The sequence below is a fragment of the Amblyomma maculatum genome, chromosome 2 (assembly GCF_055883805.1).
Source record: "Amblyomma maculatum isolate TAMU_Amacu chromosome 2, ASM5588380v1, whole genome shotgun sequence".
NCBI lineage: Eukaryota > Metazoa > Arthropoda > Arachnida > Ixodida > Ixodidae > Amblyomma > Amblyomma maculatum.
The window spans coordinates 65,314,600-65,342,201 of record NC_139345.1 but is presented as its reverse complement, the minus strand read 5'-3'; the positions used below and the strand labels follow the sequence as shown (position 1 = coordinate 65,342,201).

General features: G+C 46.7%; 1 protein-coding gene across 1 annotated transcript in view; it reads right to left on the bottom strand.

Moving 5' to 3' along the window:
• Positions 1-27,602, bottom strand: part of LOC146198850 (uncharacterized) — a 37,651-nt gene continuing 10,049 nt past the window's right edge. Inside the window, exons 2-6 of the mRNA XM_084594332.1 lie at positions 25,936-26,055; positions 23,049-23,151; positions 11,100-11,260; positions 6,971-7,272; positions 1-1,760 (exon numbers count right to left, since the gene is read on the bottom strand). Of these exons, the coding sequence (XP_084450458.1) occupies positions 1,370-1,760; positions 6,971-7,272; positions 11,100-11,260; positions 23,049-23,151; positions 25,936-26,055 (1,077 nt within the window). The 3' untranslated portion in view covers positions 1-1,369. The remainder of the gene's footprint in view (positions 1,761-6,970; positions 7,273-11,099; positions 11,261-23,048; positions 23,152-25,935; positions 26,056-27,602) is intronic.

The window sequence follows — 27,602 nt, the reverse complement described above, 5'->3', positions numbered from 1 at the left end:
ATGAATACTACTTCCAAGTAGCTGGGTGACTATAGAGAAATCACCTATTTAAAAGTGGTGCCCTCGGTGACAAGGGCAGAACCACTTTATGGGACTAAGTAGATGGCGTGTACAAAGCAAGTGCGGTATTAGCGAAACAGTGCGTGTTTCAGAATTGAATAAATGGTGGCACACTGCTGCAAGTAGCGTGAAAATATAACCCCCGACAGCAACGCATGCCTGGACGAATGACGCTGCTTTGAGAGATCAGCATTTGCACACATGTTAGACAGTGAACTGTATACAATCACTTCACAAAGCTTTGATTTTTGCCCTTAGATGAGATCTGAATACCTAAAGTTGGAAATAATTCACTAACACCATTCTTTAAAAAAAAAAGAAAAAAAAAAAAAAACACACACACACACACAACATTCGCAGCTGGTTGCAGAGGAAAAAAATTCAACAAAAGTGTAGTCATCTATCTCCATGAAGGAGCCTAAAATGATGAGGGTCATACCATTCACACATTTCTATATTGATGCACTGGAGCAATATGTTAGCAACTAGAACTATTTACAAATAGCGCATCTTGTATAAAAAGTGGAATCGAAACAAAAGCAGCACACAAGGGTGTGCATCGATCACTAGTAAGGTGTATGTGTGGTCAAAACATGCTCAGCACACCAGTATTTTGTTCTTTGCATGTGCAAGAAAGACAAGCTTAAACATGTGAAGGTCTGTATCCACACTATCAGACTAGGATGTACGGAAGTAAATTAAAAAAAGAAAACCTGTTTTCTGTTCAAATGTTTCACAGCTAGCCTCGCAAGTGCTCACTGAAGGCAACAAGCACCTACTACACACAGCCCTGTATACTTGCATTTATTTTGAAATTGCAAGTTATTTTATTGTTCATCTACTTAAAACAGTTAGAAAGATTAGCATAAGGCTGTATAACAAAGCAATCTAAGCATGCAATGCTGGTTCCTCATTAAATTAAGTACATCGCAACGCACAGGTAAAAACTGTGACCATTAACAGACGACAGATCTCTTTGTACGTACCGGTCAGCACAAGTAGAGAAAACAGTAGTTAAGACCACCGCTCATGCAAGGTAACAAATCAATTCGTGTAATCCCTAGTATTCCCTTGCACACCTCATTTCCATTCCATCCCTCAATGAGATGCACTATGCCTAGACGCCAAAGCACGGCGCACAAGAAAGGCATCAGTTGTGAGAATCAGCGCCCACTCCAGAAAAGCTGGAAAACAATCAATGCGAGCTTTCAAATACCGATAGCCACCGAACCAAGGAATCTGATTTAAATCAATGCTTACAGCAGCTTTTTCAACCACTTTAAAGTACAGGGAGACAGAAACAGTGCGTTCACAACCTCGTAACTTCATCACGATCTAAACCATCAGCCCTAGGCAGCAACGAGCTTGTGCCAGCCGCAATGGACGTAGGAGGTGGAGGTGGAACACCTAGAGGAATCTTCTCCTCATGGTCTGAGAGGTGTGAAGACGAGGGGCGTGATTCAACACTGCCAGCTTCCGAGAAGTCAGTGCTTTCCGAGAGGCCCGTGCATCGGGAGAAATCGGTGCTGCAACGTGACTCGAGCCCATCCCAGGACCCCTTGGGCGTGGGGACAGTGCTGGCGGGTAGGCTGCGTGATGCCTGACGCCGCGCTGCTGCCGAAGAGGCCTTGGGGAGCGTCGCAAACTGCTTCTGCTGTGAGACGGGCGATGCGTGTGTTGTAGAAGTCGCTGAGCTTGCACTGCATAACATAGTGAGGTCAGGGTAAGAAGGCATGGCATCACTGTGGCACGGTGTTCAGTGATGCAGCTAAAAGAAAAAAAAACTTCGCTATTGCACTTGAATCCCACCACAACGAATACCACAACAAAAAAATCTTTATTCCCTGTTAGTATCCCATAGGAATGAATATTCTAAATTTTTCTGAACGAACCATCCCGGCCTCGGTGGCAGCTTTTCGATGGAGGCGAAAAGCAAGGCGCCCGTGTGCTGTGCGATGTCAGTGCACGTTAAAGAACCCCAGGTGGTCGAAATTTCCGGAGTCCTCCACTACGGCGTCTCTCATAGCCTGAGTTGCTTTGGGACGTTAAAACCCCAAAAAGCAACCAACCATTTTTGCAGCGCATTTCCGCATGAACGAAATTTTCCCGAGCAAAATCGAAACCAAAACACATTTTACTGGCTAGACAAAAATCCAGTCACAGTCAGCACGTAATCATGTGACTGCATTTCCACCAGTTCCGCCATTTTGGTCTTGCTTTGTGGTCGCGTCACTGCCTGTGTCTACAACGACAACCAGCTTTTATCTGCGGGACATGATATCAATGCAGGCGAAAAAGCGAAAAATCCTTTCACTCGAGCAGAAAGCGCAAATCATCTCCCCCAGCAGAAAGCGGTTATAGCTGAAGACTTTAGAATTGCTGCAAGTTCACTATTCACAACACTCGGATACAAAGAAAATATAAAGAAGGCACTTGATTCAGGCACATCCTCGCAGCACAAAAAGGTTACACAGTATGAAGAGCTGGACAAAGCAGTGTATGCGTGTTTCGTTGAAGCACGAGCCAGGAACTTCCCCCTAAGCGGAAGTATCGTCCAGCAGGAAGCCATGAACTAAGCTTGCCTACTCGGCATTGACGATTTTAAATGCAGCATTGGCTGGCTGAATCGTTTCAAATGCAGCTAATCGATGTCGGCAGACGCTCACGGAGCAACTGCTTGGAAAGCGAACAATGTTGCCGGCATTTTAAGAGACTACGCGGCGACAGATGTCTACAACGCCGATGAAAGCGAGCTGTTCTACAAGATGCTGCCGGTCAGGACACTAGACTTCAAGGGACAGCGTTGTCACGGCGGCGAACACAGTAAAAAGCGTGTCACAGTGCTGTTTTGCACGAACATGGATGGCTCGGATAAGCGTCCTTTATTAGCTATCTGAAAAGTGCCAAGCTGCGTTGTTTCAAGGAAAGCCATAGCTTACCTGTACAGTACATTGCGAACAAAAAGTCGTGGATGACCCCCACTATTTTCACCGAATGGGTGGTGGCATTGGACCGTGACATGAAGTGGCAGGGCCGGAAAGTTTGTTTGCTTCTGGACAATTTTTCAGCGCATCACTCCAACAAAATCACGCTGACTAACACGGAGCTCAGGTTTTTTCCTCCGAATTGCACTTCTGTTCTACAACCTCTCAACCAGGGTGTGATTCTTGGCCCGAAGCGTGCTTACCGCACAAGGTTAATTGAGTGGCTGCTTTTCAACTGTGAAATCGGATGAGAAATGAAGGTGAATATGTACATGGCGCTGCAAATGTTGTCTGCTGCCTGGAGCACACTGGGGCGTTCAATAACAGCAAACTGCTTCAGGCACGCTGAATATGCCAAGTTCGACCTTTGCTGGGGAAGCACAGGACATTTCAGATGACAATGATGAAGAGACGTCACTGGCTCTGGTCATCACGGCCACCTAACCTCGAGCTCAATGAGTGCATCAACACTGATGCTTGTGTGCAAGCAAGCTGGAAAAAATGTGAAATGTGCCGCCTAACCTCGAGCTCAACGAGTACATCGGCATTGATACTTATGTGCAAGTACACGAAGATCTGAGTGATCAGATCATCAAAGCCGCCCGGAACGAGGAGGACTGTTCCGACGACGAAGATGACCTGTAGGATGTGACCGCTGCTGCAACCGCCTCAGGTGATGGACACTTTCGATGTCATCAGGAGTTTTGTTGTTACCCATGATGACGATGTTGCAATGAGTTTGCTGACTGAGTGGCGGCGTGGCTCGCCGTGAAGCGCAAGCAGGCCAAGATAACCGATTTTTGACATTAAAAGTATTTGCTGCCGCTTGGGCAATCCTTTTTGTGTTTCACATCAAATTTTCGTGACAATGAAGTTCCGCGATAAAGAAAATTTTTTTTCGTGCCCCATGAATTTTGTTGCCGATATATTTAGCACCCTTTCGTATTATCATGGTGCTGGCACATATCTGGCAACCTTCACCAATCCTTTTTCAACCACATTTTCCACCTTAATAACAGGTCAACCAATTTCAGGCTGTGTCTATTTCTGCTAGATGCTCAAAAGATGATGGAACAAATGAAGGTACTTCATAAAAAATTAACCCTGTACGTGATTGCAACCTACAAAAGAACAGGCACACTACATATGCACTAAGCTAAGCCCCAGAACAAAAAAAAAATTGTAGTTTGATGTACCCTGAGGACTTTCACGGTACATCAACCCATGGTTCTTCATAGCCTCCTACAACTTCAGTCTGCAACTGCAACTTAAAAATTCCTCTGCAACAAACAACAGTCCTCTGTTAAAGCTTTTCTCGTTAACTAGACAAAATTGCAAGCTCGAGAATTTTGATGCCTCTGGTATTTATTGAAAGATGGAGAGGTAGAACACCATAAAGAGGCCCAGAAACACCATGGAATCCATTTAGTTCCCTACTGTGACTGGTCAACACTGTAACACAGACAACGAATACAACAGGTAAGATGAATTTTCAGATATGAGCAATGCAAGTCTACTTGACTGGTTCCCCATAGAACTCAGTGTAAAAAAAAAAAAAAAAAACTGCTTTAGATGATCTGTTGTAGCCTTGTGTGCTTTGATGTTAAGGCTAAGACCACCTGGCTTAGACATACAGCCCCACTTTAAGCAAGCCGTACTAACATGCCTGTGTGGCCTGGGGGTGGTTTGCCTGACCAAGGGACCTAAAGGCTTTGATTCCACTCTCACCCTCCCATCTCTTAGCTGGTAGTTCCATCCAGCTTGGCCAGGTCACGTGGCAAGCAAACGATCGATCAATGCTTGGCCATGTCGCTGTTGACAATGACTATGCCAGATTTTCTGGACAAGAAATTTGACAGCACTGTGTTCAAATAAATAAAATGCTCACATGCAGAAAGCACTAAGATGGTTTCTATGCCCCTTCATGCAAATATGCAAAGAAGTCACCTTGTGGGAGAGTGCATTCTTGGGGTGAACCTACCTTCCTGCCTTTTAAGGCAGGGCAAGAGATCCGAGTATTGTGCATTGTCACGTGCAGTGCATTGCCTCTCACAGAATTAAACCACCCACCCATTGACTTGGGAGTCGAAAATTCTGCAGCGTCACGATAGTAAGAACACGAGCCATTGCAACACGATTTATTGCAACAAAGAGGTGGCTAGACGTAGGCACTATGCACATTGCCTGCTGCGCTTGGAAACGTGTGTGGTTTGCCTGCTAGTAGCAGTAATAACAGTAACAATATAGAAGGCACGAAGATAAAAGGGAGAGACGCACCAGCTACCTGCTTGGGCAGCTTTGCACTCCAAGCAAAGCAGAAAATTAAAATTCAGAAAAAAGCACGCAAATTAGCAACTATTGTGGGATACAGTAAGTTGAAAAACAAAAACTAGGCCACCGCGGCCGGGCTCCAACCCATGTATGCAACTGAACAGGTGTGCCCAGGTTTGAACCTGACTGCATTTTGATGGAGGCGAAATGCAAAGGAGTCCGTGTGCTGTGCATTGCCAGCGCACAATACAGATTAGCCCTCCAATACATCACCAAGATCTTTTTGCCTTACAGTGCAGTTCAGGAGTCCCCTGAGAAGTGTGACAGTCACTGTGCTTTTCCGTTCTTATAAACCATTTTACAATTTACAAATGCTATTTTCAAATAGGATAGCGCAGTTTGAGCTTGTTTCATGCTCTCAGTCTTCTGCTCACTTAGTGCTTAGTACAATAAATGCTCTACTAGCAATTGTCCTTTCTCTGAAAGGCTATTTTATTCAAATGTATATGTGGAAACATTTAGCATAGCCACATCTAGAGGCACACCTAAAATAGATATATAAAAAAAAAAAAAAGATAAAGAATGACTTTCCTGCGAAAAATCAGCTTTAAAAATCCCAAACTTCGCAGCTCCCCATGTTCTGTTTATATGTCGATGGTAGGAAGCTATAGCACAGCGCAGTTCGCTACTGTGATCTGCTTCCTTGCACCGCCCGTGCGTACTCACTAGCGTGATCCGATACAGCGGACATGGCCGCCAATGTGCGCGCACTTATTGGTGCCGACATGGCAAACGTCAGCGCGTGCAACCAGGAAGCATACAACATGCTCAAGGCAGTTACTGCATATGCAGTTGTGCCCTGCTGAAGTGGACAGTGCTAAGCTACAATCACTATATTCATCAGTTAGATTATCTCAGCCAGTGATGCTTTTGTCATGCCCATGCCCTTCATGGCTGTGATGCAGGTGCAGATCATGCACATGTCCCAAACGAACGCACATGCTTCATAACATTCAGTTCTTATGGTTAATGACTGTAGCGAACAGCGCAAGATGGGAAAAAAGCGAGCGGTATGAGAGCTTCAGTGAATGCATGTCCCCCATGCGTTTCCCAAAGGGTGGCGGCGTCGGAGTTGAAGCCACGGCAGATGGCACTCACGCTCCATTTTTAGTCTGAATGCATGTTCTTTGAAGGCCACTGCGATGGCAACGAAGAGCGTACTATTACTGCCATTGCCTCAAATGGCAACGAACAAAGAGCTGCTAGTCTGTTCTACATAAATCCAAGCTGGCGCATTTCACGGCCACGCAAAACCAAGTGTTTGTGATAATGATGCCCGCTCACAACTATGTCATGCCAAAACACTATCTTCACAGTATTGCTGGTGCCAATTTTAGTCTAAAAAATCTAACTTTTGGACTGCAGAGAGTCCGAAACATCAGTCATGAATATGGACATGTTCCTATGGAGCGTGTGGCGGTTCATGGATGTGGCGGTTCCTGGATGAAGTAAGTCTGAAGTATCATATAAGTCCGAGTTACCGGAGTCCGAAAAATCGGTTGGCGACTGTATTCTCTCATCTCTGGTCATTAGCTGCTGCCTTACATAAAAGCGAAAGAACACAAAGTAATGTAACAGTGTAAGCACTTCCTCACCCTTCCACAACCGTGGGTGCCAGCTGATTGAAGCTGCGGTCAGAACGCATGGAGGAGATCTTGAAGCTGTGCCTGTTCCATAGAGATGAGGACAGGATGCGCGTGGCTGAGGTGAGAGCATCGTCTTCGCGCTGCCAGGCTGAATGGGGACCAGGCTGGCTGCCACCATCCCTTGGCTGCTGCGTGCCATTGCAGGTTGCAGCAGCGGGCACGTGTATGCCCCTCTCGCGCCAGCTGTCCAGCAGCTGCCGCTCTTTCTCACAGAGATCCTTGAGCTCAGTGATCTTATCCTGGAGGACCCGCTGCATGATGAGATAGTGCACAATCAGTTCAACACTGAAGGTCAATGAATTGGACACATATTGTGGGAGAGGAAGGACAAAACTAAGAGAGCCAGAGGATGAAAACAAAGTTGAGCACTGGCTGACTGAGGAAATACAAGAGTCTTACTAATACAAACTTCTGGTTCATCAGAGCTGTCATTTCAGTGCAGTCTATGTTGCAGCCAAGGTAGGTTCTGCGGCACCTCTTAGTGCAGAAAAATATGCGTTGCAGAGTAGTAATGCAAGCACTTTGGAGCAACTCTGAGTGAAAACAGGTAACCATTAATGTGAATAATAATGTCCGGACATACCACTGAGGATGATGTTACCATGCCAAACATCGTTTATCTTGAATGGCTTAAGTGATGATGTTCAGATATACAAAAAGAAAATCTGGCCCAATTACAGGGTATTCAGCACAACACAGACACACACAAGAAAGAGGACACCACGGGCACTTACCTCCAACTGTTTAATCAAAGGAAAGTAACTCACATAAGGTATTTACTCGCATAATGCTCGCACCCCCAACACTGGGTGTGAAAAATCGGATTTTTTTTTCCCTCGCATAATCATCGCACCACCAATATTACCACCGTGAGAGTCGTCTGCTAGTAGTAACAAGCGCCATCTTTGGAGCACTACTGAACCTAGCTGGCCTCGTTGTGTGCACGCGCTACGCAAGCGGCGATAGCGTGCTCGGGTAGATCATCATCGGTTATGCTCGTCTTTTCCCTTTTTTCTTTTTTTACCTCCACGATGCTCACAGTCGTTGCCATTTTGCGAGATGTCTCCGCGTCTCGTTGTCATTGTTCCTCCGTTCCGTCCGTGCTACTTGCTTTGTTCCACTGTCTACCGTGTTCTTGGTGCCGCATCGCGGTGGGGCGGTACGCAAGTTATACAGCTGCTCTTAAGCTGAAAGCTTTCGAATATGGGCTACAGCATAGCAACTGCGCTGCCAGCAGGCACTTCGGCATCAACGAGTTCTGTGTAGTGTGCTACTGGAGACAGCGATTTCACCGTCGATACGGACTCTGATCAGGTCTCTAATCGAGAGTAAAACCGTACGGTCTGCTGTGAGCATTATACCATGGAACACGGGAAGTAATGATGAGGCTGCGTGCGGTAAATATAGTGCTTTAGCAGTTTGTGCTTTTGGCAATAACAAGGGCAAGTTCTGCTTGAAAGTAATGTTTCGGTTATATTTACAATAGCTGACCTAAGGATCCCGATTCGCACCTATTTAAATTTGCTTTTAGCACTCCAAAGCATTTGCTCGAAAATTTTCCCTGCATAATTATCGCACCCCCCAACTTAGCATCAATTTTCTGCGAAAAAAGTGCGAGCATTATTAGAGTAAATATGATATACAGCCTTCTTGGCTAATGTGCACGAGTACAAGGTATCAAAGACAAGGGATCAATCTTTTCAAAGCAGGCGTGACAAAAATGTTTGCTCAGCGTCATAAAGGAAAAAGACGTGTCACTGATACAATTCGAACCTGCTTATTTTTATTTAAAAGGCTTCTAGAGTTTCACGAGCCGTCTGATGCCTGTGTTTGCAAAGAATCCTTATGTCTCGGAACCGTGGTACACAATTGATGCAAGCCTTCCTTGTGTGTGTCTGTGTCGCACTTACCCTGTAATTATGTATGACAACCAACTAGCTCAGCAGTTAACTCTCTCTTAAAGAAAATCTGGCCAGTGCATATTCGAAAAAAATTAGAAGGGTTCAATGCTGCTGAACCGAATATTGAGCGAAAGCATCAGCTGCGGATGACAGAGGGTTCCTCTTCTTCCATGAAAATTGCACACAGTGACGAGCGGTTAGACCAGGCGTAGTATTGCTTTCGCAATAAAACATGCCACCAATCAGTTGTGTATTTATGGGGTGATCTTGGAGGGGTTGGAGGGGCGGGGAGATCCCCCATTTAGACCATATACACACGCGAATTTGCTTTAACTGAAGAAATGTAAAATTTCTTGCAAGGGCACGGAGGGTGGGGTATGACCTCACTCTCACTCCTCATAAAACCTTGCCATCACTTTGTGTTGAAGAAACACTGCGCTAATGGCACGCCACAATGCTGGCAGAATAGAATAAGGCATTTTGGCAAAAACGGAGCAGTCCCTTGGGCTACAATGCCTTTGTGACTGCCCTTTACATGCTTTTTGTGAAGCCTTTGGAACACTGTCTTGATGCATTGATCTCAATGATACAAACTGCTTAGCCCATGCGTATCAGTCACAGTGGAAGTAGTGTGATGCGGTCATGTGCTGTAACAAATCGAAGGTGCAAAAACGAAACTACGGCAAGAGATGCACAATTCAGGTCTAACTGAATGAGGCATGGTACAGAAGGCTGGCTCAGCATTAGCTTGGCGCAATTTCAAGCAAAACAATGCTTTGAGAGCAGCATAGTGCAGAAAATTTAGTTTGTATGAAAATGTCACAATTGTCATAGCTGTCCCACCCTTGACTCTATTAAAAGCCTCCCTTTAATTCAGACACCTTCCTATTGAGTGTTAACTGTGTATAGCTAGAAGCAGTTAACTGGGAAAACAAGAATAAAACTGTAGTGATTGAACGACACCAAAGCGCCTTGTAAATACAGATTTGAAGAAATAATGCTCAAAAATATTGATTGTGCACCCATTTAATGCATCTGAGTAGTTTTTACTTGTATTACACGTGTTACTAAGGCCTTACCCGGACCTTTTTATACACAACGCAAGCTATGCATAGTGAGTGAAGGAGTGAAGAAACAGTAAGCAGCTGCAGATTTTAAAACCTAGAAAAAATGAGCCAGAGAAGCTGATAACCTGTTCAATGCTGAATTCTGAACACAAATATATCTACGAACTGAGCAGGGCACCAGCTGCAATACTCAATTGGTCTTCCTCCAGAGTACAGCACTAACACGTTACACAAGCATGCTGAAAGCTATGCTTTCGTATCATCATCATCATCATCATAACATACTGTTTCATATAAATCTTGATATAACTCTATTATGCATGTTGCAATCCTCAGACTATTTTTTGACAGCTCCTGACAGATAAAACCTGTTACAGAGCAGAGCGAGGGCATAAAGGTTAATGGTGTTAGCAAACATAGCATAGTGACTGATGAACACAGTACACTGCAATATTGTTCAACATAAAGTGCCTAAAGTGAAAATATGTTGGTGACTGTATGCAACCAAGAGTTCTGCTGTATTTTCATTCAGTCCTAGATTCCATTTACCATGATTATAAATTTCGGAACATCACGGAGCTGTCATGCCCAAGCCTGGCTCCCTAACAATAGAATAATTTTTGGGACACTTTATTGAAAAAGCTACAACTGCCCAATGGGCCTTTGACCAATGTGACAAAATGCTCCATGGAGGTGTTAAAGTTCCATTACAAGGAGCGCATTTTTAAAAAAGACTAAGGATAAAATGAGATTAGGGCACGGGACAACTACTGAAGCCATTCCATGACTTCCCTAAACTTGTGTGTCCATCAATTTCTGATGATTTACTCCAAATGCATTGCACTAACCGGCCTAGCTTTCTACATTAGTACAAACACATTCTATGATACATTAGGCTGTAGTGCCCTAACCAAAATTTTCTTTACCACAGAGCATGCCTCAGTTGCACAAAAATAAACAATGTTGGCACAGAGTGCAGAATGAAGAACTTCCTGGTCTGTAGAGGTAAACTATGACCGCATCTTTCTGACATACGACAGTATTAGAAACAGGTCGAGAGGCAGCAGACATGACACGAAGGTTCCATTCACTATCAGTGTTGCACTGTACCTGGAGACGCAGGTATCGAATATGCAGTTCCACCTTGTGGACGCAGTCTTCAAAGAGCACCACCATGCGCATGGTAGAAGCACAGCCTTGGATGAAACGCACGAGACTTTTGTGGTCCACATGCTCCATGTCGTGTCCATTTATTGATAGAATCACGTCTCCTGCACGTGCCAGGCAAAAATCATGGAGCAGAAGCAGATGCTCCACTATCAACCGGCAAACGACCATCCCACTTTGTAGATCACAATGAACCTCTGGCAACACATTTGACATCTGCTCCTTGGCTAACCTGCATTTTTCCGTTGCAAGGTACAAGAAGCAAAGTGTTGAAACTGTGGCTTCTGAAGTTCTTGACTGACAGGTCAGTTGCTAAATTGCAGCTTATTTGAAAACAAATTTTTTTTTTCTGCTCCTTCTCCTGTTTGAATGTGTGCTTACTTGTATGCACACTAAGTGATTTCTGCTTTTATCTCCTGCTTTATCATTTACTACCATACTCTTGCTGGCCACCTCTTTGTGCCATCCCTTTGATTTCCACTGGCTGCCATGCAGGCATCCAAGAGATATGCTGCAGTGTCTGCGGCCAGCACCCTGCTTACTTCCCTTTTCACAAAGTCAATACAGGTTATATAGAAAGATGACGCCACTCAAGATGCTGTCCAAAATGGGGTTCAAGTCAAATACACGTGAGGACAACCCATACGAATAATTAGAGATCACTCTTTTTCTAAGATTTCAAAGCGAGCAGAGATCCAGTTCTCTGGTAAGCAGAGAGTGTTTAGAATAGAAGTTATGGGAGGTAGCCTTAAAGACGGGGGGCTGAAAAATTTCACCGTCGACGACAGACAGCTACACACATTTAAGAAGTACATGGCCTTTTCATCCAAGGTTATCAGATGTGAAAGTTCAGCAGTCAACATAAACATTTGCATCAACTGGAAAAAGGAGTGGCTGCACGAGATCTTACAGAGAGCCATGAAATGTCTTTCAAACTCAACAATATGGGCATTTTTTAAGAGGCACTTCCTCCAAGGCCTCCTGCCTCCAAAGACAGGTCAAAAACACGGGAGTAATGCTGGGCGCAAAGCAAGGGATGAAAAGTCAAAGCTGCTATCAGCAGAGAAGTCGAAGCACTCACATTGCTTCAAGAGCATTTGTGACCTTCCTGTGACATATCATTCTAATGGAAGAGCATGGATGATTACAGGGAAATATCATTACTATGAACGTCACAGTAACGAATTTTTCAGATTTCGAAACATTTAAAAAATTTCCGCTAAAATGCCTATACTTGGAAAAATATTTCACTACTACGAATTTCAGAATACCCAATATTTCAGATTAACGTACATAACTTATTTTTTCCTCTGCAGAAATAAGTAGTTACTACGATTTTTTTTTTAAATTAATGTTTGGAAATTACATTGAGTTCGCTGCAGCTTTTACTATCATCATCACCCTACCATGCTGGAAGTTGCACCCAATTACCAGACTTCCGCCATTTTTTTTTCTGTTGTTTGCAAGCAAAGGTGGCGGCTGAGTCGGTAGTGCTGTGGACGAGGCCTCGTAAGCTACCTCGTTTTTTATTTGTTCGAGCCTCTCGAAGACACAGTGTTTTGTATGGTGCTAAGTCAAAGTGAGTGACCATGAGTTTCACCAGTTCGCGTGTAAAAACCAAGCGATGACAGTTTTTGCTGAAGGAGAAGGTGGAAATTCTCCATGAACTGGACGCTGGCACATCCGCCTCGGGCTTCCCACTACAGTTGACATCCGCCAAGCCGCAGAAATGCTCACTGGAGCATGGTGAAACGTCAAGGAGTCTACCATCAAGAACTGCTGGCGGAAAGCAGGCCTTGTTAAATCCGCACAGGAAGACTGCTGTGAGGGCACAAATACGCTGCTTCGCACAGAAGAAATTGATGTCAGCGATGACATACTAGATGACAGTGGTGCCTTGTGAAATGAAGTGGGCGAGAAAATGTCCATAGACCCGTCAGTAACGTTTGCCGACTACAACTACAAAGAGTGCGACAGCGAAACTTAAACGTCAGCAGAGGTCACCGATGAAGACATCGTCAGCAGCGTGCGAGCAAAAGATTGTGGTATGACCAGGATGACGACGCAGAATCGCTGCTCAAAGATCTTGCGGATGAAGCTGTGTCTTCTTCCGATGTTTTGACGTCGATCAGCAAGCTTCGCGCTTTTACCACACGTGACGAAATGCCTGATGCTGCGCATAGGAAAGTGGAATCTTTTGTGCTGGGATTCGGGAAGCATGTGTCACATTCACCAAAAAAAAATGACTGATTTCTTTAAATAAAGTCGAAAAAGTATTTGTTGTGTAGCTATTTGATGACTGTCTGGCCTGCGTGAGAGCCCTTTTTAAAGGTAAGACATTTTCATTGAATGGCGCATTTGTTGCCTTTTATTTTTGACTATTTCATTACTAAAGTATTTCAGTATAACGAACGATTCACGGGTCTCCAGCGAAGTTTGTTGCATCGAGATTTCACTGCATTGCATTTTTTAAAATATCAATTAGCTGCAGGAGGAAGGTACAAGGTTTATCAGGCATGGCAGAAGTGTTGTCTTCATTGTGGACGTTCTGCTCATGACCAGGTAGGACTGAAGTCCATCAGTCGGATTCTTACCAGTCAGTGCAACAGCTGTTACATAATACAGTACAACCTCGATAATTCGAACTCGGTTAATTCGAAATCCCGGATAATTCGAAGGTTTTCTGCGGTCCCGTATCTTCCAATGTAAATTTGGCCGGATAATTCGAACAGGCGGCCTGCGCCAGCCCGGTTAATTCGAAAATTTGGACTGCTATGCGGCAATGCCTGATCCATGTTTCGCCGCAAACCCGGCGAAACGACGGCCCTACGGAGCCGCGAGGCAAAGCCACATAGTAATGGTGATGATTTATAGGCGAAGCGCCCCAGCCGGAGCACTCTCTGCACAAAAATCAGTCCACAGTGCGCCTCGCGCACCGCCGAAACACGCGCCTGCAGAGGAGAAGACGTGCTTCACTGCAACACGGCGGGCATACCGGTTTTTATCACGTGACCTCGCCCCCACTCCATCCCTTGGTGTGCTTCGCCCACTCTTCCCCCGTGCCTCCGACGCTGCAAGTACGCCACCACCACCGCCGCGCCGGTCTCGCCTGCGCCATTTCTTTGTGTTGTGTGCTGTGGTTAGGTGTCGGCTACTGTGCCGTTTTTTTGGGCGGGACTGTGCAGAAGTGCTAGCTTTGTGACCGTAGCAGTGCAGAAATGCCAAAGTACAAGACTTTAATGCTGCAGCAGAAGTTCTGCTTGATCCAGAAAGCAGGCAAGAGCGCTTGTTCGAAGACCGAGTTGGCCAAAAGGCATGGCGTGCCCCTCTCGACGTTGTCCACAATATTGAGCAACAAGTCAAAAATACTAGAGGCTTATGGCAAGACCTATTCTTCGAAGCGGTCACGAGTGCGGGCTCCCATGTATCAAGATGTGGAAGCTGCTCTGCTTCGCTGGCTGCAGAAAGCAAACGCTGCCCACCTTCCCGTCAATGGAACGCTACTGCGGGAGAAGGCCAACGACCTAGCTCTACAACTTGGGCACGAGGAATTTAAGTGCAGCAATGGATGGTTTTGCCGTTTTAAAGAACGCAATAATTTAACCTTTCTCACCGTCTGTGGTGAGAGCGGCAGCACTAACGAGAGCGTTGTCGTTGACTACTCTTGACGAAGAAGGAGCAGAGTATTGCGACCGCATCAATGCGCTCTGCGCAGAGGATGAGTCCAACGCAGTCGGCTTCGTCGAGTATATCAACATTGAGAGCGAAGAGCAGACTGGCTACTCTGACTTGGAGAGTGAGATCACTGCTGGTACGAACATGCGCGATGACAGCGACGATAGCGACGACGACACCGACGAGCCTCCCCGAGCACCTGCTCTTGGTGAAGTTATCGGATCGCTGAACGTTATGCGCAGTTTTGTTGAGTGCTGCGGTGGAAGTTCAGAGATGTTTCGTCTATTTGACCAACTCGAGAGCATGACCTTAGGAGCCGCAAACTACCGGACGCGGCAAACCAGCATCTGTGATTACTTTCAGTAGTAATTCAAAATATGCCGAATAAAGGTAACACGTTCCTGCAATGAACTTTTTTTGCCTGTTAAGCGGGGATCCAGGCACTGGTAGCGGGCACTGGTAGCGTGCAGGACCGGAGCGGGGGTGGCCTAGCTTGCAGTCAGCTGGTACTCAAAATCACTTCCTCTTCCTCTTTCTCGGCGATATGTCCACCTAATCTGAACTTCTTCTTTACAATCTGGCCCCCGCAGAAAAGAGGAGCCATCCTGGCGACTCAAGGAGATGAAAGGAATGCGGGATCGTAGTAAGGCTTCAAACGGTCGACGTGAACAATCTCACGCCCACGGCGGCGAAGGTCGGTGGATGGGCTAGCGGTTCAACTAGGTAATTCACGGGAGAAGTCTGTTGGAGCACTAGATAGGGTCCGTGGTATTTGGAAATAAACTTGCTGGTCAGGCCGGGTGGTGTCGATGAGACCCAGAGCCACACGTGAGCACCGGGAGAAAATTGGTGGACAGAGTGGCTGCTGTCGCTGTGTGCTTGTTTCTGGGCTTGCTCGTCCGAAGTGAGTGAGCGAGCTAGTTTGCGACATTCTTCAGCGTGCCTGGCAGCTGCTGAAAGCGATGTATACTCTGAAATATCAGGACGGTAGGGAAGGATGGTGTCGAGTGGAGACGAAGGTTCACGCCCGTACAGCAGAAAAAATGGCGAGAATCCGGTAGTTGCTTGAACGGCGGTATTGTAGGCGTAGGTTATAAAGGGGAGAATCTTGTCCCAATCGGAGTGATCGGAGGTGATGTACTTGGACATCATGTCACCTAGTGTGCGATTGAAGCGCTCTGTCAGTCCGTTTGTTTGAGGGTGGTACGCGCTGGCTGTCCGATGGATGGTTTGACATTCGCATAGGAGCGCTTCGACAACCTCGGATAGGAAAGATTTGCCTCGATCACTTAGAAGTTCACGGGGGGCCCCGTGCCGCAGAATGAAATTATGAAGAAAGGACGCGATAGTGGGTCCGGTGGCATCCTGAAGTGCTGCTGTCTCCGCATAGCGAGTGAGGTGATCGACGGCTACGATTATCCAACGATTTCCTGCAAGTGTGTACGGCAGAGGTCCATACAAATCGATGCCAACACGATCGAATGGTCGGTATGGGCACGTAAGGTGCTGTAGTGGAGCCGGCTGATGGAGAGGAGGCGGCTTGCGACGTTGGCAATCGATGCACGAACGCACATACTTACTGACGAAGGTATACATACCGCGCCAGTAAAAGCGCTGTCGCAACCGTTCGTAAGTCTTAAATACACCCACATGGCCACACTGGGGATCGTTATGGTAAGAGGCGCAGATATCACTTCGGAGGTGGCGAGGTACGACGAGGAGCCACTTACGGCCATCTGGCATATTGTTGCGTCGATAGAGAAGACGGTCACGAAGTGCGAAATGCTGCGCTTGACGACGAAGGGCGCGAGGAGCCGGTGAAAGTGACGAGTTCGTTAGAAGATCGATTAGTGATGTAAGCCACGGATCCTTGCGCTGTTCTGATGGCATGTCGTCGATGGACAAGGAAGCCAAGGCGGAGCTGGAGGCAGGGGACAACGGAGCGTCAGGCGACACTGGCGAGCGAGATAAAGCGTCTGCGTCGGAATGCTTACGCCCTGTACGATAGATGACTCGGATATCATACTCTTGTAGTCTAAGTGACCAGCGGGCAAGACGGCCGGTGGAGTCTTTTAGTGAAGACAACCAACATAAAGCGTGGTGGTCCGTAACAACATCAAATGCGCGCCCATACAAGTATGGCCGAAATTTCTGAAGCGCCCAAACAATTGCCAAGCATTCCTTTTCTGTCACCGAGTAGTTGGTCTCGGCCTTGGTCAGCGTTCGACTTGCGTACGCCACAACGTATTCATCAACACCGGGTTTTTGTTGGGCAAGAACGGCGCCGAGGCTGGCGTCGCTGGCATCGGTGTGCACTTCGGTAGGAGCAGCCGGATCAAAATGGCGCAATACGGGGGGTGAGGTAAGTATCGTGCGCAATTTCGTAAAAGCAGTATCGCAAGCCGGCGACCAGGCAGAAAGATCTTTGTGGGCGCTGAGAAGTTGCGCCAGAGGAGCAATAATGGTCGCGAAGGTCCGAACGAAACGCCTAAAATAGGAGCATAAGCCTATGAAGCTGCGCAGTTGCTTGATAGATGTTGGCTTCGGGAACTCAGCGACAGCGCGGAGTTTAGATGGATCAGGAAGGATGCCATCCTTGGACACTGAATGCCCTAAAATAGTAAGTTGGCGAGCGGCGAAATGGCACCTTTTCAGATTAAGCTGCAGACCAGCGTTGCTAAGACATTGCAAGACAGTTTCAAGGCGAGTTAGGTGGGTCGCGAAGTCGGGTGAAAATACGACGATGTCATCCAAGTAGCAGAGACATGTGTGCCACTTCAAACCGCGGAGAATATTGTCCATCATGCGTTCAAAGGTGGCGGGCGCGTTACACAGGCCAAACGGCATGACGTTGAACTCATAGAGCCCGTCGGGAGTGACAAAAGCTGTCTTGGGGCGATCGTCTTCAGCCATTGGAACTTGCCAGTAACCAGATCGTAAATCGATTGAAGAGAAAAATTCCGCTCCACGCAAAGTGTCCAGCGCGTCGTCTATGCGTGGCAGCGGATAGACGTCCTTTCGTGTGATCGCATTAAGTCAGCGGTAGTCCACACAGAATCGAATAGACCCGTCTTTCTTCTTGACTAAAACGACCGGGGATGCCCAAGGGCTACTAGAAGGCTTAATAACACCTCTGCAGAGCATCTCATCGACTTGTTCATCAATAATGCGTCGCTCTGAGGCTGATACACGATAAGGACGTTGGCGTAACGGGGCGTGCGTACCAGTATAGATGTGGTGGGCAACAGTTGATGTCCGGCCCAAGGATGGCTGCTGGATGTCGAAGGAAGTTCGGAATCGGTTCAGCAAGTCGAAGAGCTTGGCGCGTTGATCTGGAGCGAGAGCACTGTCGATGGCTTTGTCAAAGGCAGCAAGAGGCGATGGAGGAGACGAGGAACGAGGTGGGCTAAGGGCACTTATGCTGTCGGAGATTGTGTCGGCACAGGCGGAGAGAAGCGGCGGGACGGTAACAAAATTTTCTGATCGAACAGGGTCGGCATGCCCAATGCACTCGCCACATTTCAACGTGAGTGGGTAGAACGAATCATTAGTAATGGCTAGTTCGGTGCGGCCGCTTCGTACACTAAGGACGGCGAAGGGGAGGGGAAGGCAGCGTCGTGAGACGAAAAGGGAAGATGGGGTGAAGAGCACTGTACAGTCATGAAGAGAGGCACAGTTTATAGGCACAATAGCGGCAGATAAAGGCGGAATATCAGTAGCATCCGTAACGTGGCATTTGGCTTCCCCAAGAACGTTAACGGTGGTCGGTGCGGTGCACAGCGGAGAAAGCTCTACTTCGGCACGAGCACAATAAATTACGGCGCGATTGCGACACAAGAAGTCCCACCCTAAAATAATGTCATGAGAGCAGTCACGAAGAACGATAAAACTGATGACGTAGAGAACGTCCTGAATGGTGACTCGAGCCGTGCAGGTACCGAGCAGTTTGATGTGCTGAGCAGTGGCGGTGCGCAAAGAAACCCCAGAATACGGCAGAACAACTTTTCGTAACAAGCGGCACAGTCTAACGTCAATAACCGACACAGCAGCACCAGTATCTACAAGCGCAAGAGTACAAACATTTTCAATGGTAACTTCTATTAAATTGTTCGGTGGCGAAGCAGGACTTTCACTGTTCGACAAAAGTGCAGTTCTTGCCTGCGGAACTGCGTTTAGTGGTTTTCCGGCATTGGCGAGGTAGAACGGCGGCGCATCGGCGACGGAGAGCGACGGCGCGGAGAGGTTGAGCGGTTGTCATAGGTTGAGCGGTTGTCATGCGAGAAGTGGTCAAAGTGAGAGGAGGGCTGAGGGGGCGCACGGAGAGGGGCGGCGGCTGCGCGTAGTTGACCGGGCTCTGATCGAAAGCGTACGGTGCCGAGCGACGGCGGCATAGGCGTGCAACATGGCCAGGCAGGCCACATGCAAAGCAAATCGGCCGATTGTCAGCTGTGCGCCAAGGGCGTAGAATAGGTGGCGCACGACGCTGAGTGAAAAATGCCTGCCGAGGCGAACCGTACGATGGGAAAGGCGCAGGAGGGGGTGGTCTTGCGGTAACCTCAGCATAAGACAGTGGACTGGGTCCGGGCGTCGGGACAGCGTCGGCATGAATGAGCGGAGCTGTCAGTGGAGCAGCATGAAGAGGTGGTTGTTGAGGAGGCGGAAGTGCTTCGGCAACTTGTTCCTGAATAACCTGGCGTATGTTCGAAGCGAGGTGTGAGCTGGATTGCGGAACGTTTGAAATTACTGATAATTGCCGGGCAACTTCTTCCCGTACGAAGTCTTTGATTTCCTGGATAAGTGCAGAGCTGACAGTGCCATCAGACATAGCCGCGATCGTGCCTTCAGGTTGTCGAGGGACGATGCGTTGGCGACGAAGTTCGTCGTAGCTCTGACACATCGTGACAACATCACTTACAGTGCGGGGCTCTTTGGCCATGAGGATGTTGAATACGCCTTCATGGATGCCCATCATGATGTGGCGAATCTTCTGAGCTTCAGTCATCGATGCATTTACACGATGGCACAAATCTAAAACGTCTTCGATGTAACTTGTGAAGGTTTCGCCTATCTGCTGCACCCGCTCGCGCAAACAGTGTTCAGCGCGAAGCTTGCGGACCGCAGGGCGACCGAAAACATCCACAAAGCGAGATTTGAACGAGACCCAAGTTGGAATGTCAGCCTCGTGATTTGTGAACCACAGCTTTGCGACTTGCGTGCGGTAGAATATCACGTTGTTAAGCTTCAAGATGTCATCCCACTTATTGTGGGTGCTTACGCGTTCATACGACGAAAGCCAGTCCTCGACGTCCTGGTCGTCGGTACCGCTGAAGACCGGCGGGTCCCGCTGGCAAAGCACCCCGGAGCATGGAATAGAAGGGGCCGAGGTAGCGGGGCCGGTGGTGTTAGTGCTGGAGTCTGTCATTGAGGTAGGAATTCGGCGGCTGCGGAGCTCCAGGGCGAGGAAATGGAAGAGAAATCCCGCGACCTCCACCAAGTGTTAAGCGGGGATCCAGGCACTGGTAGTGGGCACTGGTAGCGTGCAGGACCGGAGCGGGGGTGGCCTAGCTTGCAGTCAGCTGGTACTCAAAATCACTTCCTCTTCCTCTTTCTCGGCGATATGTCCACCTAATCTGAACTTCTTCTTTACATGCCTAAGTCTTATTTCTTGGTGTGTTCGGTTAATTCGAAAACCCGTTTAATTCGAAGATTTCTCGCGGTCCCGATGACTTCGAATTAACGAGGTTGTACTGTAAATGAATCAAGGCATAGCCCAAGATACTGAGGTTCATTAACGCCACTGCCCACTACACTGAATGCTACTTTGTACAAACTAAGTGGTAAGAGCTACAGCGTTAACTTGTCAGCTATCCACATTTTGGCCCATAACTGGGAGCAAGTCCACATGGCTACAGTGAAGAGATGCATCCATGATGTTGGCTCCTACGCTCAAGAATCCATAGATAGGAAGCCTTTCTAAGGGGTGAGATGGCAAAGATATGTACCGGAGCTCTTGAAGAAGCGATATATTTGTTCTGGAGCAACTATAAAGCAGGAAGTGCACATTCTGGAGCAGCTATGCAGCAGAAATATATCATTTTGGAGCAGTAATATTGCATTTCGGGGTAACGTCAGAGCATGAATGCAGTACCCAGAGTGAAAAAAGCAACAAGAAAAAAACAAAAAACAAACAAAGGTTTCTAATCATTGATGGAGTTGAAATTTTTTCATGCCATACAAAAAAAATAACAATGCTGCGCTTATGACTGCTTAATTGAACTCTAAGTGTTCCAACATAATTTGAAAATATGGCCTGTAAAAACAAAGTGCCATCACTTTGCAGTTGCCGCTGTCAGTACATGACATCACACACTATGGCATGAACTGACAAACTGCTGTGCTTGTGTGCTGTGAATTTCTCTCGCCTTAACTCTACACTGCTTAGTGCTTCACACTGCTATGGTCGAAGCGCACTGTATACATTCCAAGGTAAGAAGCTAGGCAAGGGCTAGGTTTGCTCCCAAGAGAAAGCATCGCTGGGCAGACAGAAAGGGTAATAACCTGAAAAAAGTAGAACAGAATGACTGTGTTCAGAAAAAAAAAAAGAAAAGTTAATATGAAACTTCAATAAATGTTCACGTGACAAAGTGCATAGAACAGAAAGTGACCTGGTATGTATGTATTAAATCTGATGCATGGCACCAAAGACTGCAACCACTGTGGCACGGCAAAACAAAGCACCTCGGAAAACAAATCGTGGCAACTAGGAGTCACAATACTAGCACGTCAACTCCCTCCCACTCTCCCTTGCGACTCCGGCAAAGTACCGGTTGAGGAGTGTCGTCTGAAATGCCTGTCACAGTCAATGGGATGCCAGCTATCTAGTCCCGGTGTATCTGTTAGTCATGGTGCAAGGACAGCTGCACGATAAGGCAGAATGATATCGCAAACTGAAGGTGCGAGGACGAAACTACAGCGCAAGATGCAGCATTGCATATTGTGGTGTATTTTTGTCCCCTGCGACTTACACTGCGTAGTTATTGGACTCTAATATAAAAAATAATTGTGACGGATGTAGCTGGTCTCCATGAACAGATTGCAAATTGATGAGCTCTTATGCCGCAGCTCTGCTATCCCGCAAAGACTCGTCTCGGTGTGAGACGGAGTTTCTCATGGTACAATGATCAGAAATTATTGCAGTACTGACACTCCTTTCCTTTCTTTGCCAATGTGCTCATTGCCTCGCGGACAGCACAGTGAGCCAATGCTATGATGCGCTGTATGGTGCTACACCAAAGTTCTGGAGTGCGATTTTTATGTCCAAGGGTTAGCATAGCTGTACACGCTAGCTGTAGGTTCCACGATAAAACAGCAAACTCAGCAATGAGACCTATGAGTTGATGCAACTAGTGAACACCGTTGAGAGAGTTGGCAAAGAGTGCCTATAAACAAAAATCCGCAATAACCGGACATTCAGAGCGATCGAATGGTTTGTTTTATTAAACCACAATGTGGTTCAAACTGACTTTTGTTCGGTTTGTACTAAGTGCAATTCATGAACTCTTCAAAATTTCGAGCCTCTACTTCTGCTATGAAAACAGCAGAGTTGTAACACCGTCAGCAAAAAATTGCGTTAGGTTTACGCACCTTTTAGCAGGCAGGGTAGAGAGCATAAAATCGCATCTGTACCAAACTGGCACAAATGGTGCAGCTGTCTACTGGTGCAGCCTACTGACACCATATTCAGTCAAGCGGTGCCCTCTGCCCCTTTCGTACGATAGCAAGGGCTGGTGCAATTGAAATAAAGTTTCCGATCATGAAATAATACTGTACTTTGGCGTAACCAAACCTTTTAACAAGCGGAACGCTTTTTGGATCCCCTTCAAGTTCTGCTTAAAGAGTCCACAGTGCACCTGTTCTACAACAGGACGAATGTAGGGAAAATTAGAGGTAGTATTTCACCCTGACCACTCAAAAGATGAACACACTAGAAAGCTGTCATTCTTACTAAGCTCTAATGTGACCGCAGTGTGTGAAGAATATAGTGCAAGTAAAATGCGCCATATTTCCAGTCAGTGACGACTTAATTTGTTATCACTTCTATGCTCTTTCATCACTTCCAGCACTTCGACTCGCAAACAAAACAACCTAACTGTCCCAGAGATCACAACAAAGCATGCTGTCTCCACTGCCATGTCCAAGGTAGAAACACAAGCTCACCTGGACGCATCCCAGCACGAAAGGCTGGCCCATCATACTCGACATAGTCGACATATGTGATGAGTTCTATTTCTCCATCTCGCTTGTGGTGGATGCCATATGTCTGCGGGGAACAATGTAGCTGATTAGACCTCTACCGCCGACAGCAACACAGATGCACAACAAAGGCCATTTTGCATTTCTCAACACAGCTTTCAAGTATTTCCCTAGGCTTCTCTCGTACACTTCACATTACCCAAACTCATGCAGTAAGATAAGACAGGAGCGCCGACTCTGGCGTGCTGCAATGCATTCGGCGTAGGCCGATCTTGCTACACGAACGCCGAGCATGCGTCCGGCGCTCAGCTTCGGACTGTGCTTACTTCCTCCGCTCCCCTTTCCTCGCTGACGCGGCCTTGGTCACGCTTTTCCTCCTCTCCCTATCCTCCTTGCATAAAGAGAAACTGGTGCGCCGCCTCTCGCCAGCGTAGCGAAACAAAATGCCCCCGAGTTCGCGAGCGTCGTGTACAACGGGCGAAGAGCAGACGGAGTGGTAGCTTTGCCCATTGTCTGCTAGCCGGAAAACGCACAAGTGGAATTGTTGTCATCATTGCGCGTACGCCAACCTGTATCTTTTTTTAAGATAAAAATTTTACATAAAGCCCCGCCAGTTAAGTTTTTATTTTGTCATCTGCATGTTCCCTTGAGAATGAGTCGACAGGGGCATGCAGATGACAAACCATGCAGCGAGATAACCAGTATGCGGACGGCCCACAGCATGGCAGACGTGAGAGGAGTGCATACTGTACACTGATTTTTTTTTAATATGGTAGGGTAGGCGATGAAATGCTTTGTCATTGGCTGTAATTCAGGGTACGGCAAAGGAAACGAAAAGGTCCCCTTGTTTTGGCTGTCATTTGATTCCAAGCTTTTCGAGCTGTGGAAGCGGAACATTCCCCAGACTGACCGAGAATTCAATGAAAATCATAGGGTGTGTGCGCGTCATTTCAAGAATGAATTTCTTGCCCTAAAATACTATACAGCAGCTATAAAGGAAATGTATTATTTGATGAAGAAAAACGGGCATCACCTAGTCAAGGGCGCAATTCCCACCGTATTTCACCAAAATCAAGAACCCAAAGCTGTTGTGCGCTCAGTATCAGGGCAAAACATGAAATGGCACTTGTAGTGCACAAAACGATATTAGTCTATTAGAGTGTCCTAGCTACTCACTGTTCTTGTATGATAGGTGAACGTCAGTGCACACTGCAGTGGCCGGTTCCTTTTTTCTTTTTTGGAATAAACAGGGATGGATCTACATTAAAGTACTTTTGCCCCAGTGTGTGTTTACATGGCCTTGAGTACACGGCCAAAAAAACTGCTCACTCTTATGTTGCAAGACTTACCTTCAGTCATTTACAGCCATACCAGATTGTTCGCTCCGCGGTGAAACTATCCTTCTGCAACCGATGGTGCACCTAGGTACAACGTTGAGGTGCGGGAATTTAATAAACACGCAGATTATGCGCGCTGTGCGACGTCAGCACACATTCAAGAACCCTAGGTGGCCGAAACTGAGCCAGACGTGGCGCCAATTTATGCGCTCGCGCACGTGGTCTCAAGCACGTGGCCAGGAATAGCTTGGAGCATCATCACAGAACAAGAAAAAGGCGCGCGCTGTCCTGGCATCCTCTCCACATCATTCTGCCCTCTTTTCAGATTTTTCACTTTGAACTTATCCCGTGCAGTTTTTCGTATCGTAATACTCACAATGCTTCCATCCACAGAACGCCAGAGAAAACACAGAGACATGAAATGCATTGTCTTCATTGGGATCTTCGCATTTAGGAAGGAGTCAGCGGAATGCGGCAGGTGAACTGTATGAAGAAGGCAAGCACAATGCGACTGAAAGATATATGCCAGCGATGAAGCAGGCAACAGACGACATCTCAGTGTAGCTTTAAGATGCAGACAACGCGATTTCAAGGGATATATTCCTGCGGCGATGCAGGCGATATGACAGATGCAGAGGCAGCACAGAACCGCCGGAGCGGTGGTTCGGCGGCGGGACGCTTCAACAGCATCGGTGACAAATCCTAGCGCCATCTATTGGATCTGCCACCAAGCTTCCTCCGATGTAGCAAAATTTCGCCCTTCCCAAAAGTGGAGTCGGCACTCCTGTCTATCTTACTCCGTGCCCATGCTTAAGACATTGGAAATGCCCGTCAACCATTCTAAAGCAAAACAAAGCAGCCACGAGGGCTATTTGGTTGAACAATTCAAGAAATTTGTGCGCTAAAGCCTCTAAAAGCCTCTAGAATGCCAAAAGCATACTGAACAGCATCAGACCATGGCTTCATGGCTGCAACAGCTATAATAATATTGGCGTAGGGATAATTGTGCAGGACTGAGAAAGTGTGCGAAAAAAAAATAAATTCATGCAACATGCAGCATGGCTTTGGCTCTTAATTCCTTTAAATATAGACATGCTGCCTCCTTAATTTATAGGGTATATATACATATACAAGTGGACACAGTGATTCCAGTTTTCAAGACTAAATAGAGCACAGAGTGTGTTGCAAATGACGGCAAAACTTCAAGACAAGCAGTGATGGGTTTTAGAACAAGCTGTCCAAACTCCATGTAGTAAAATTCAGCTTTAGGCTGCAATGAAATCCCTCTGCAATTTAGACACCTCTTTGTTTATGAAGCTTTTCTACCCGACTGTTTCATCAAATCTTTAAAGGCTTATGCTATGGTGATGGATGCTGACAATGTTGAAGAGCTTCTTATATTCACTGCGAAAGTAATAAGCTTCTTGCGGCATTACGCACCACGATGCCACAAGCTGTCAACTCTGTGACGCTAAAGCTATTCTCTAAACTCAACACAACCCAGGTAGGCCTACCTGCAGTGTAAATCCAAAGGAGCCCTTGCGTCTTTCCACGATGATGGTTCTCCGGCGACGGTCTTCGTCCGGGCCGGTTACTATCACCCGGTCATTCTTCATCCTCTCCAGGATTTGATGCTGAAATATGAAAACGGTGTTAATCAGGAATGCAAGCAGCATGAAGCACTAAAACAAGCAACAATGTGGCAACAATCTGCACAATCATATGTACACGGTTTGCTTGGTTTGGTTTGTATGTTTAACGTCCCAAAGCGACTGTGGCTATGAGAGACGCCGCAGTTGAGGACTCCAGAAATTTCGACCACCTGGAGTTTTTTAATGTGCACCGACATTGCACAGCACATGGGCGCCTTCCTTTTCGCCCTTATCCAAAGTGGCCGCCAGGATCGGGATTAGATCCCGTGTCCTTGGGAACAGTAGTCGAGCGCCGTAACTACTGCGCCACCCGGCGGGGCCGATATGTACACAATATTGCAAGAAAATGTTGCTGTTGCACAGTGCACCCACAGCATTTGTGGCACAAGTCTTTCTTTTAGGTGTTTTGTTTCACCAATATAGCAAAACTAGAAACCTAAAAGAAAGAGTTTGGCAACATAAGAATGCTGTAAAAAACTTATCAGAATGCAAACCCACAGTTGAACATTCCAGATTCTAACCATGAAATAAACTTCCAAGAAACATCTGTCCCGGAGAATGGGACCAATTACCGAAAAAGACGTTTTCCCGAATCATGGTATTATAGACGACCCCAATTAATGCCAACCAGACAAGAGGCAACCTTCCTGGTGTGTAACCACAAGGTCTTCGCTCGGTGCTGGCAACCTCACGAAGGAAAAAAGATGCCACTGAGCACCGATGCACCTGCCGACACTGACTGAATATAGCTAGCTTTAAACCCATCTCCACACCTACTCCTCTATTTGCCCCATCCTCCCCTTCCCTTTAGTTATAAACTGCATGCAACAAGCCCTGCGTCACTCCTGAGGAAAGAGGTGAGCTGGCTTAGAAATGTCGGGCTTTCCTATAATAAAAAAGTGATGGTTGGAGAACTTCAAGTTTCAATCAGACTTCCGACATACGGGCAAGTCCCAACTCCCTTGAACTTCTTTTCCATAAAAGACCAAAGAGGGAGTTCAGTCCCAATGGAGTTGTCATATGTCACACGGCTAAGAACGTTGGAGACACCGTCGAGGTTCCGTTAGGCGCTGTTCGTTTTGTGTATGCATATAAAATAATGAAGTTAAAAACATGTAAAATAACTTTAGCTGCTTTCTTTTCAATAGTTTGAATTAAATTTGAAATATAAATGTATTCTTCATTCATTCAGTGCACTGTTACTTTTACTAGCATAGCAGGTTTGTTTGTTCTGCTAACCACAACGTGCTTGCATAATTCTTGCGTGCATGCTTGGATATTTGCACGTTTAAAATTTTCCATGCTTTGCGTTGTGCTACAGTATTAAAATTAACATTAACACAAAATTAATGCATATGCTTTTTTTTAAGCCTGCACTGAAGCTCGCGGGGAAACCAGAGTACTCCCTTTACCTGCTCAAGGGAGATGATCGGAATTCCTTACGCTAGGAACTTTTTAAACTTCCTTTCCTAAAGGACTGCCGTGTGACATGGCGCGTATCTCCATTGAGATAAAGACTAAATTGGTTG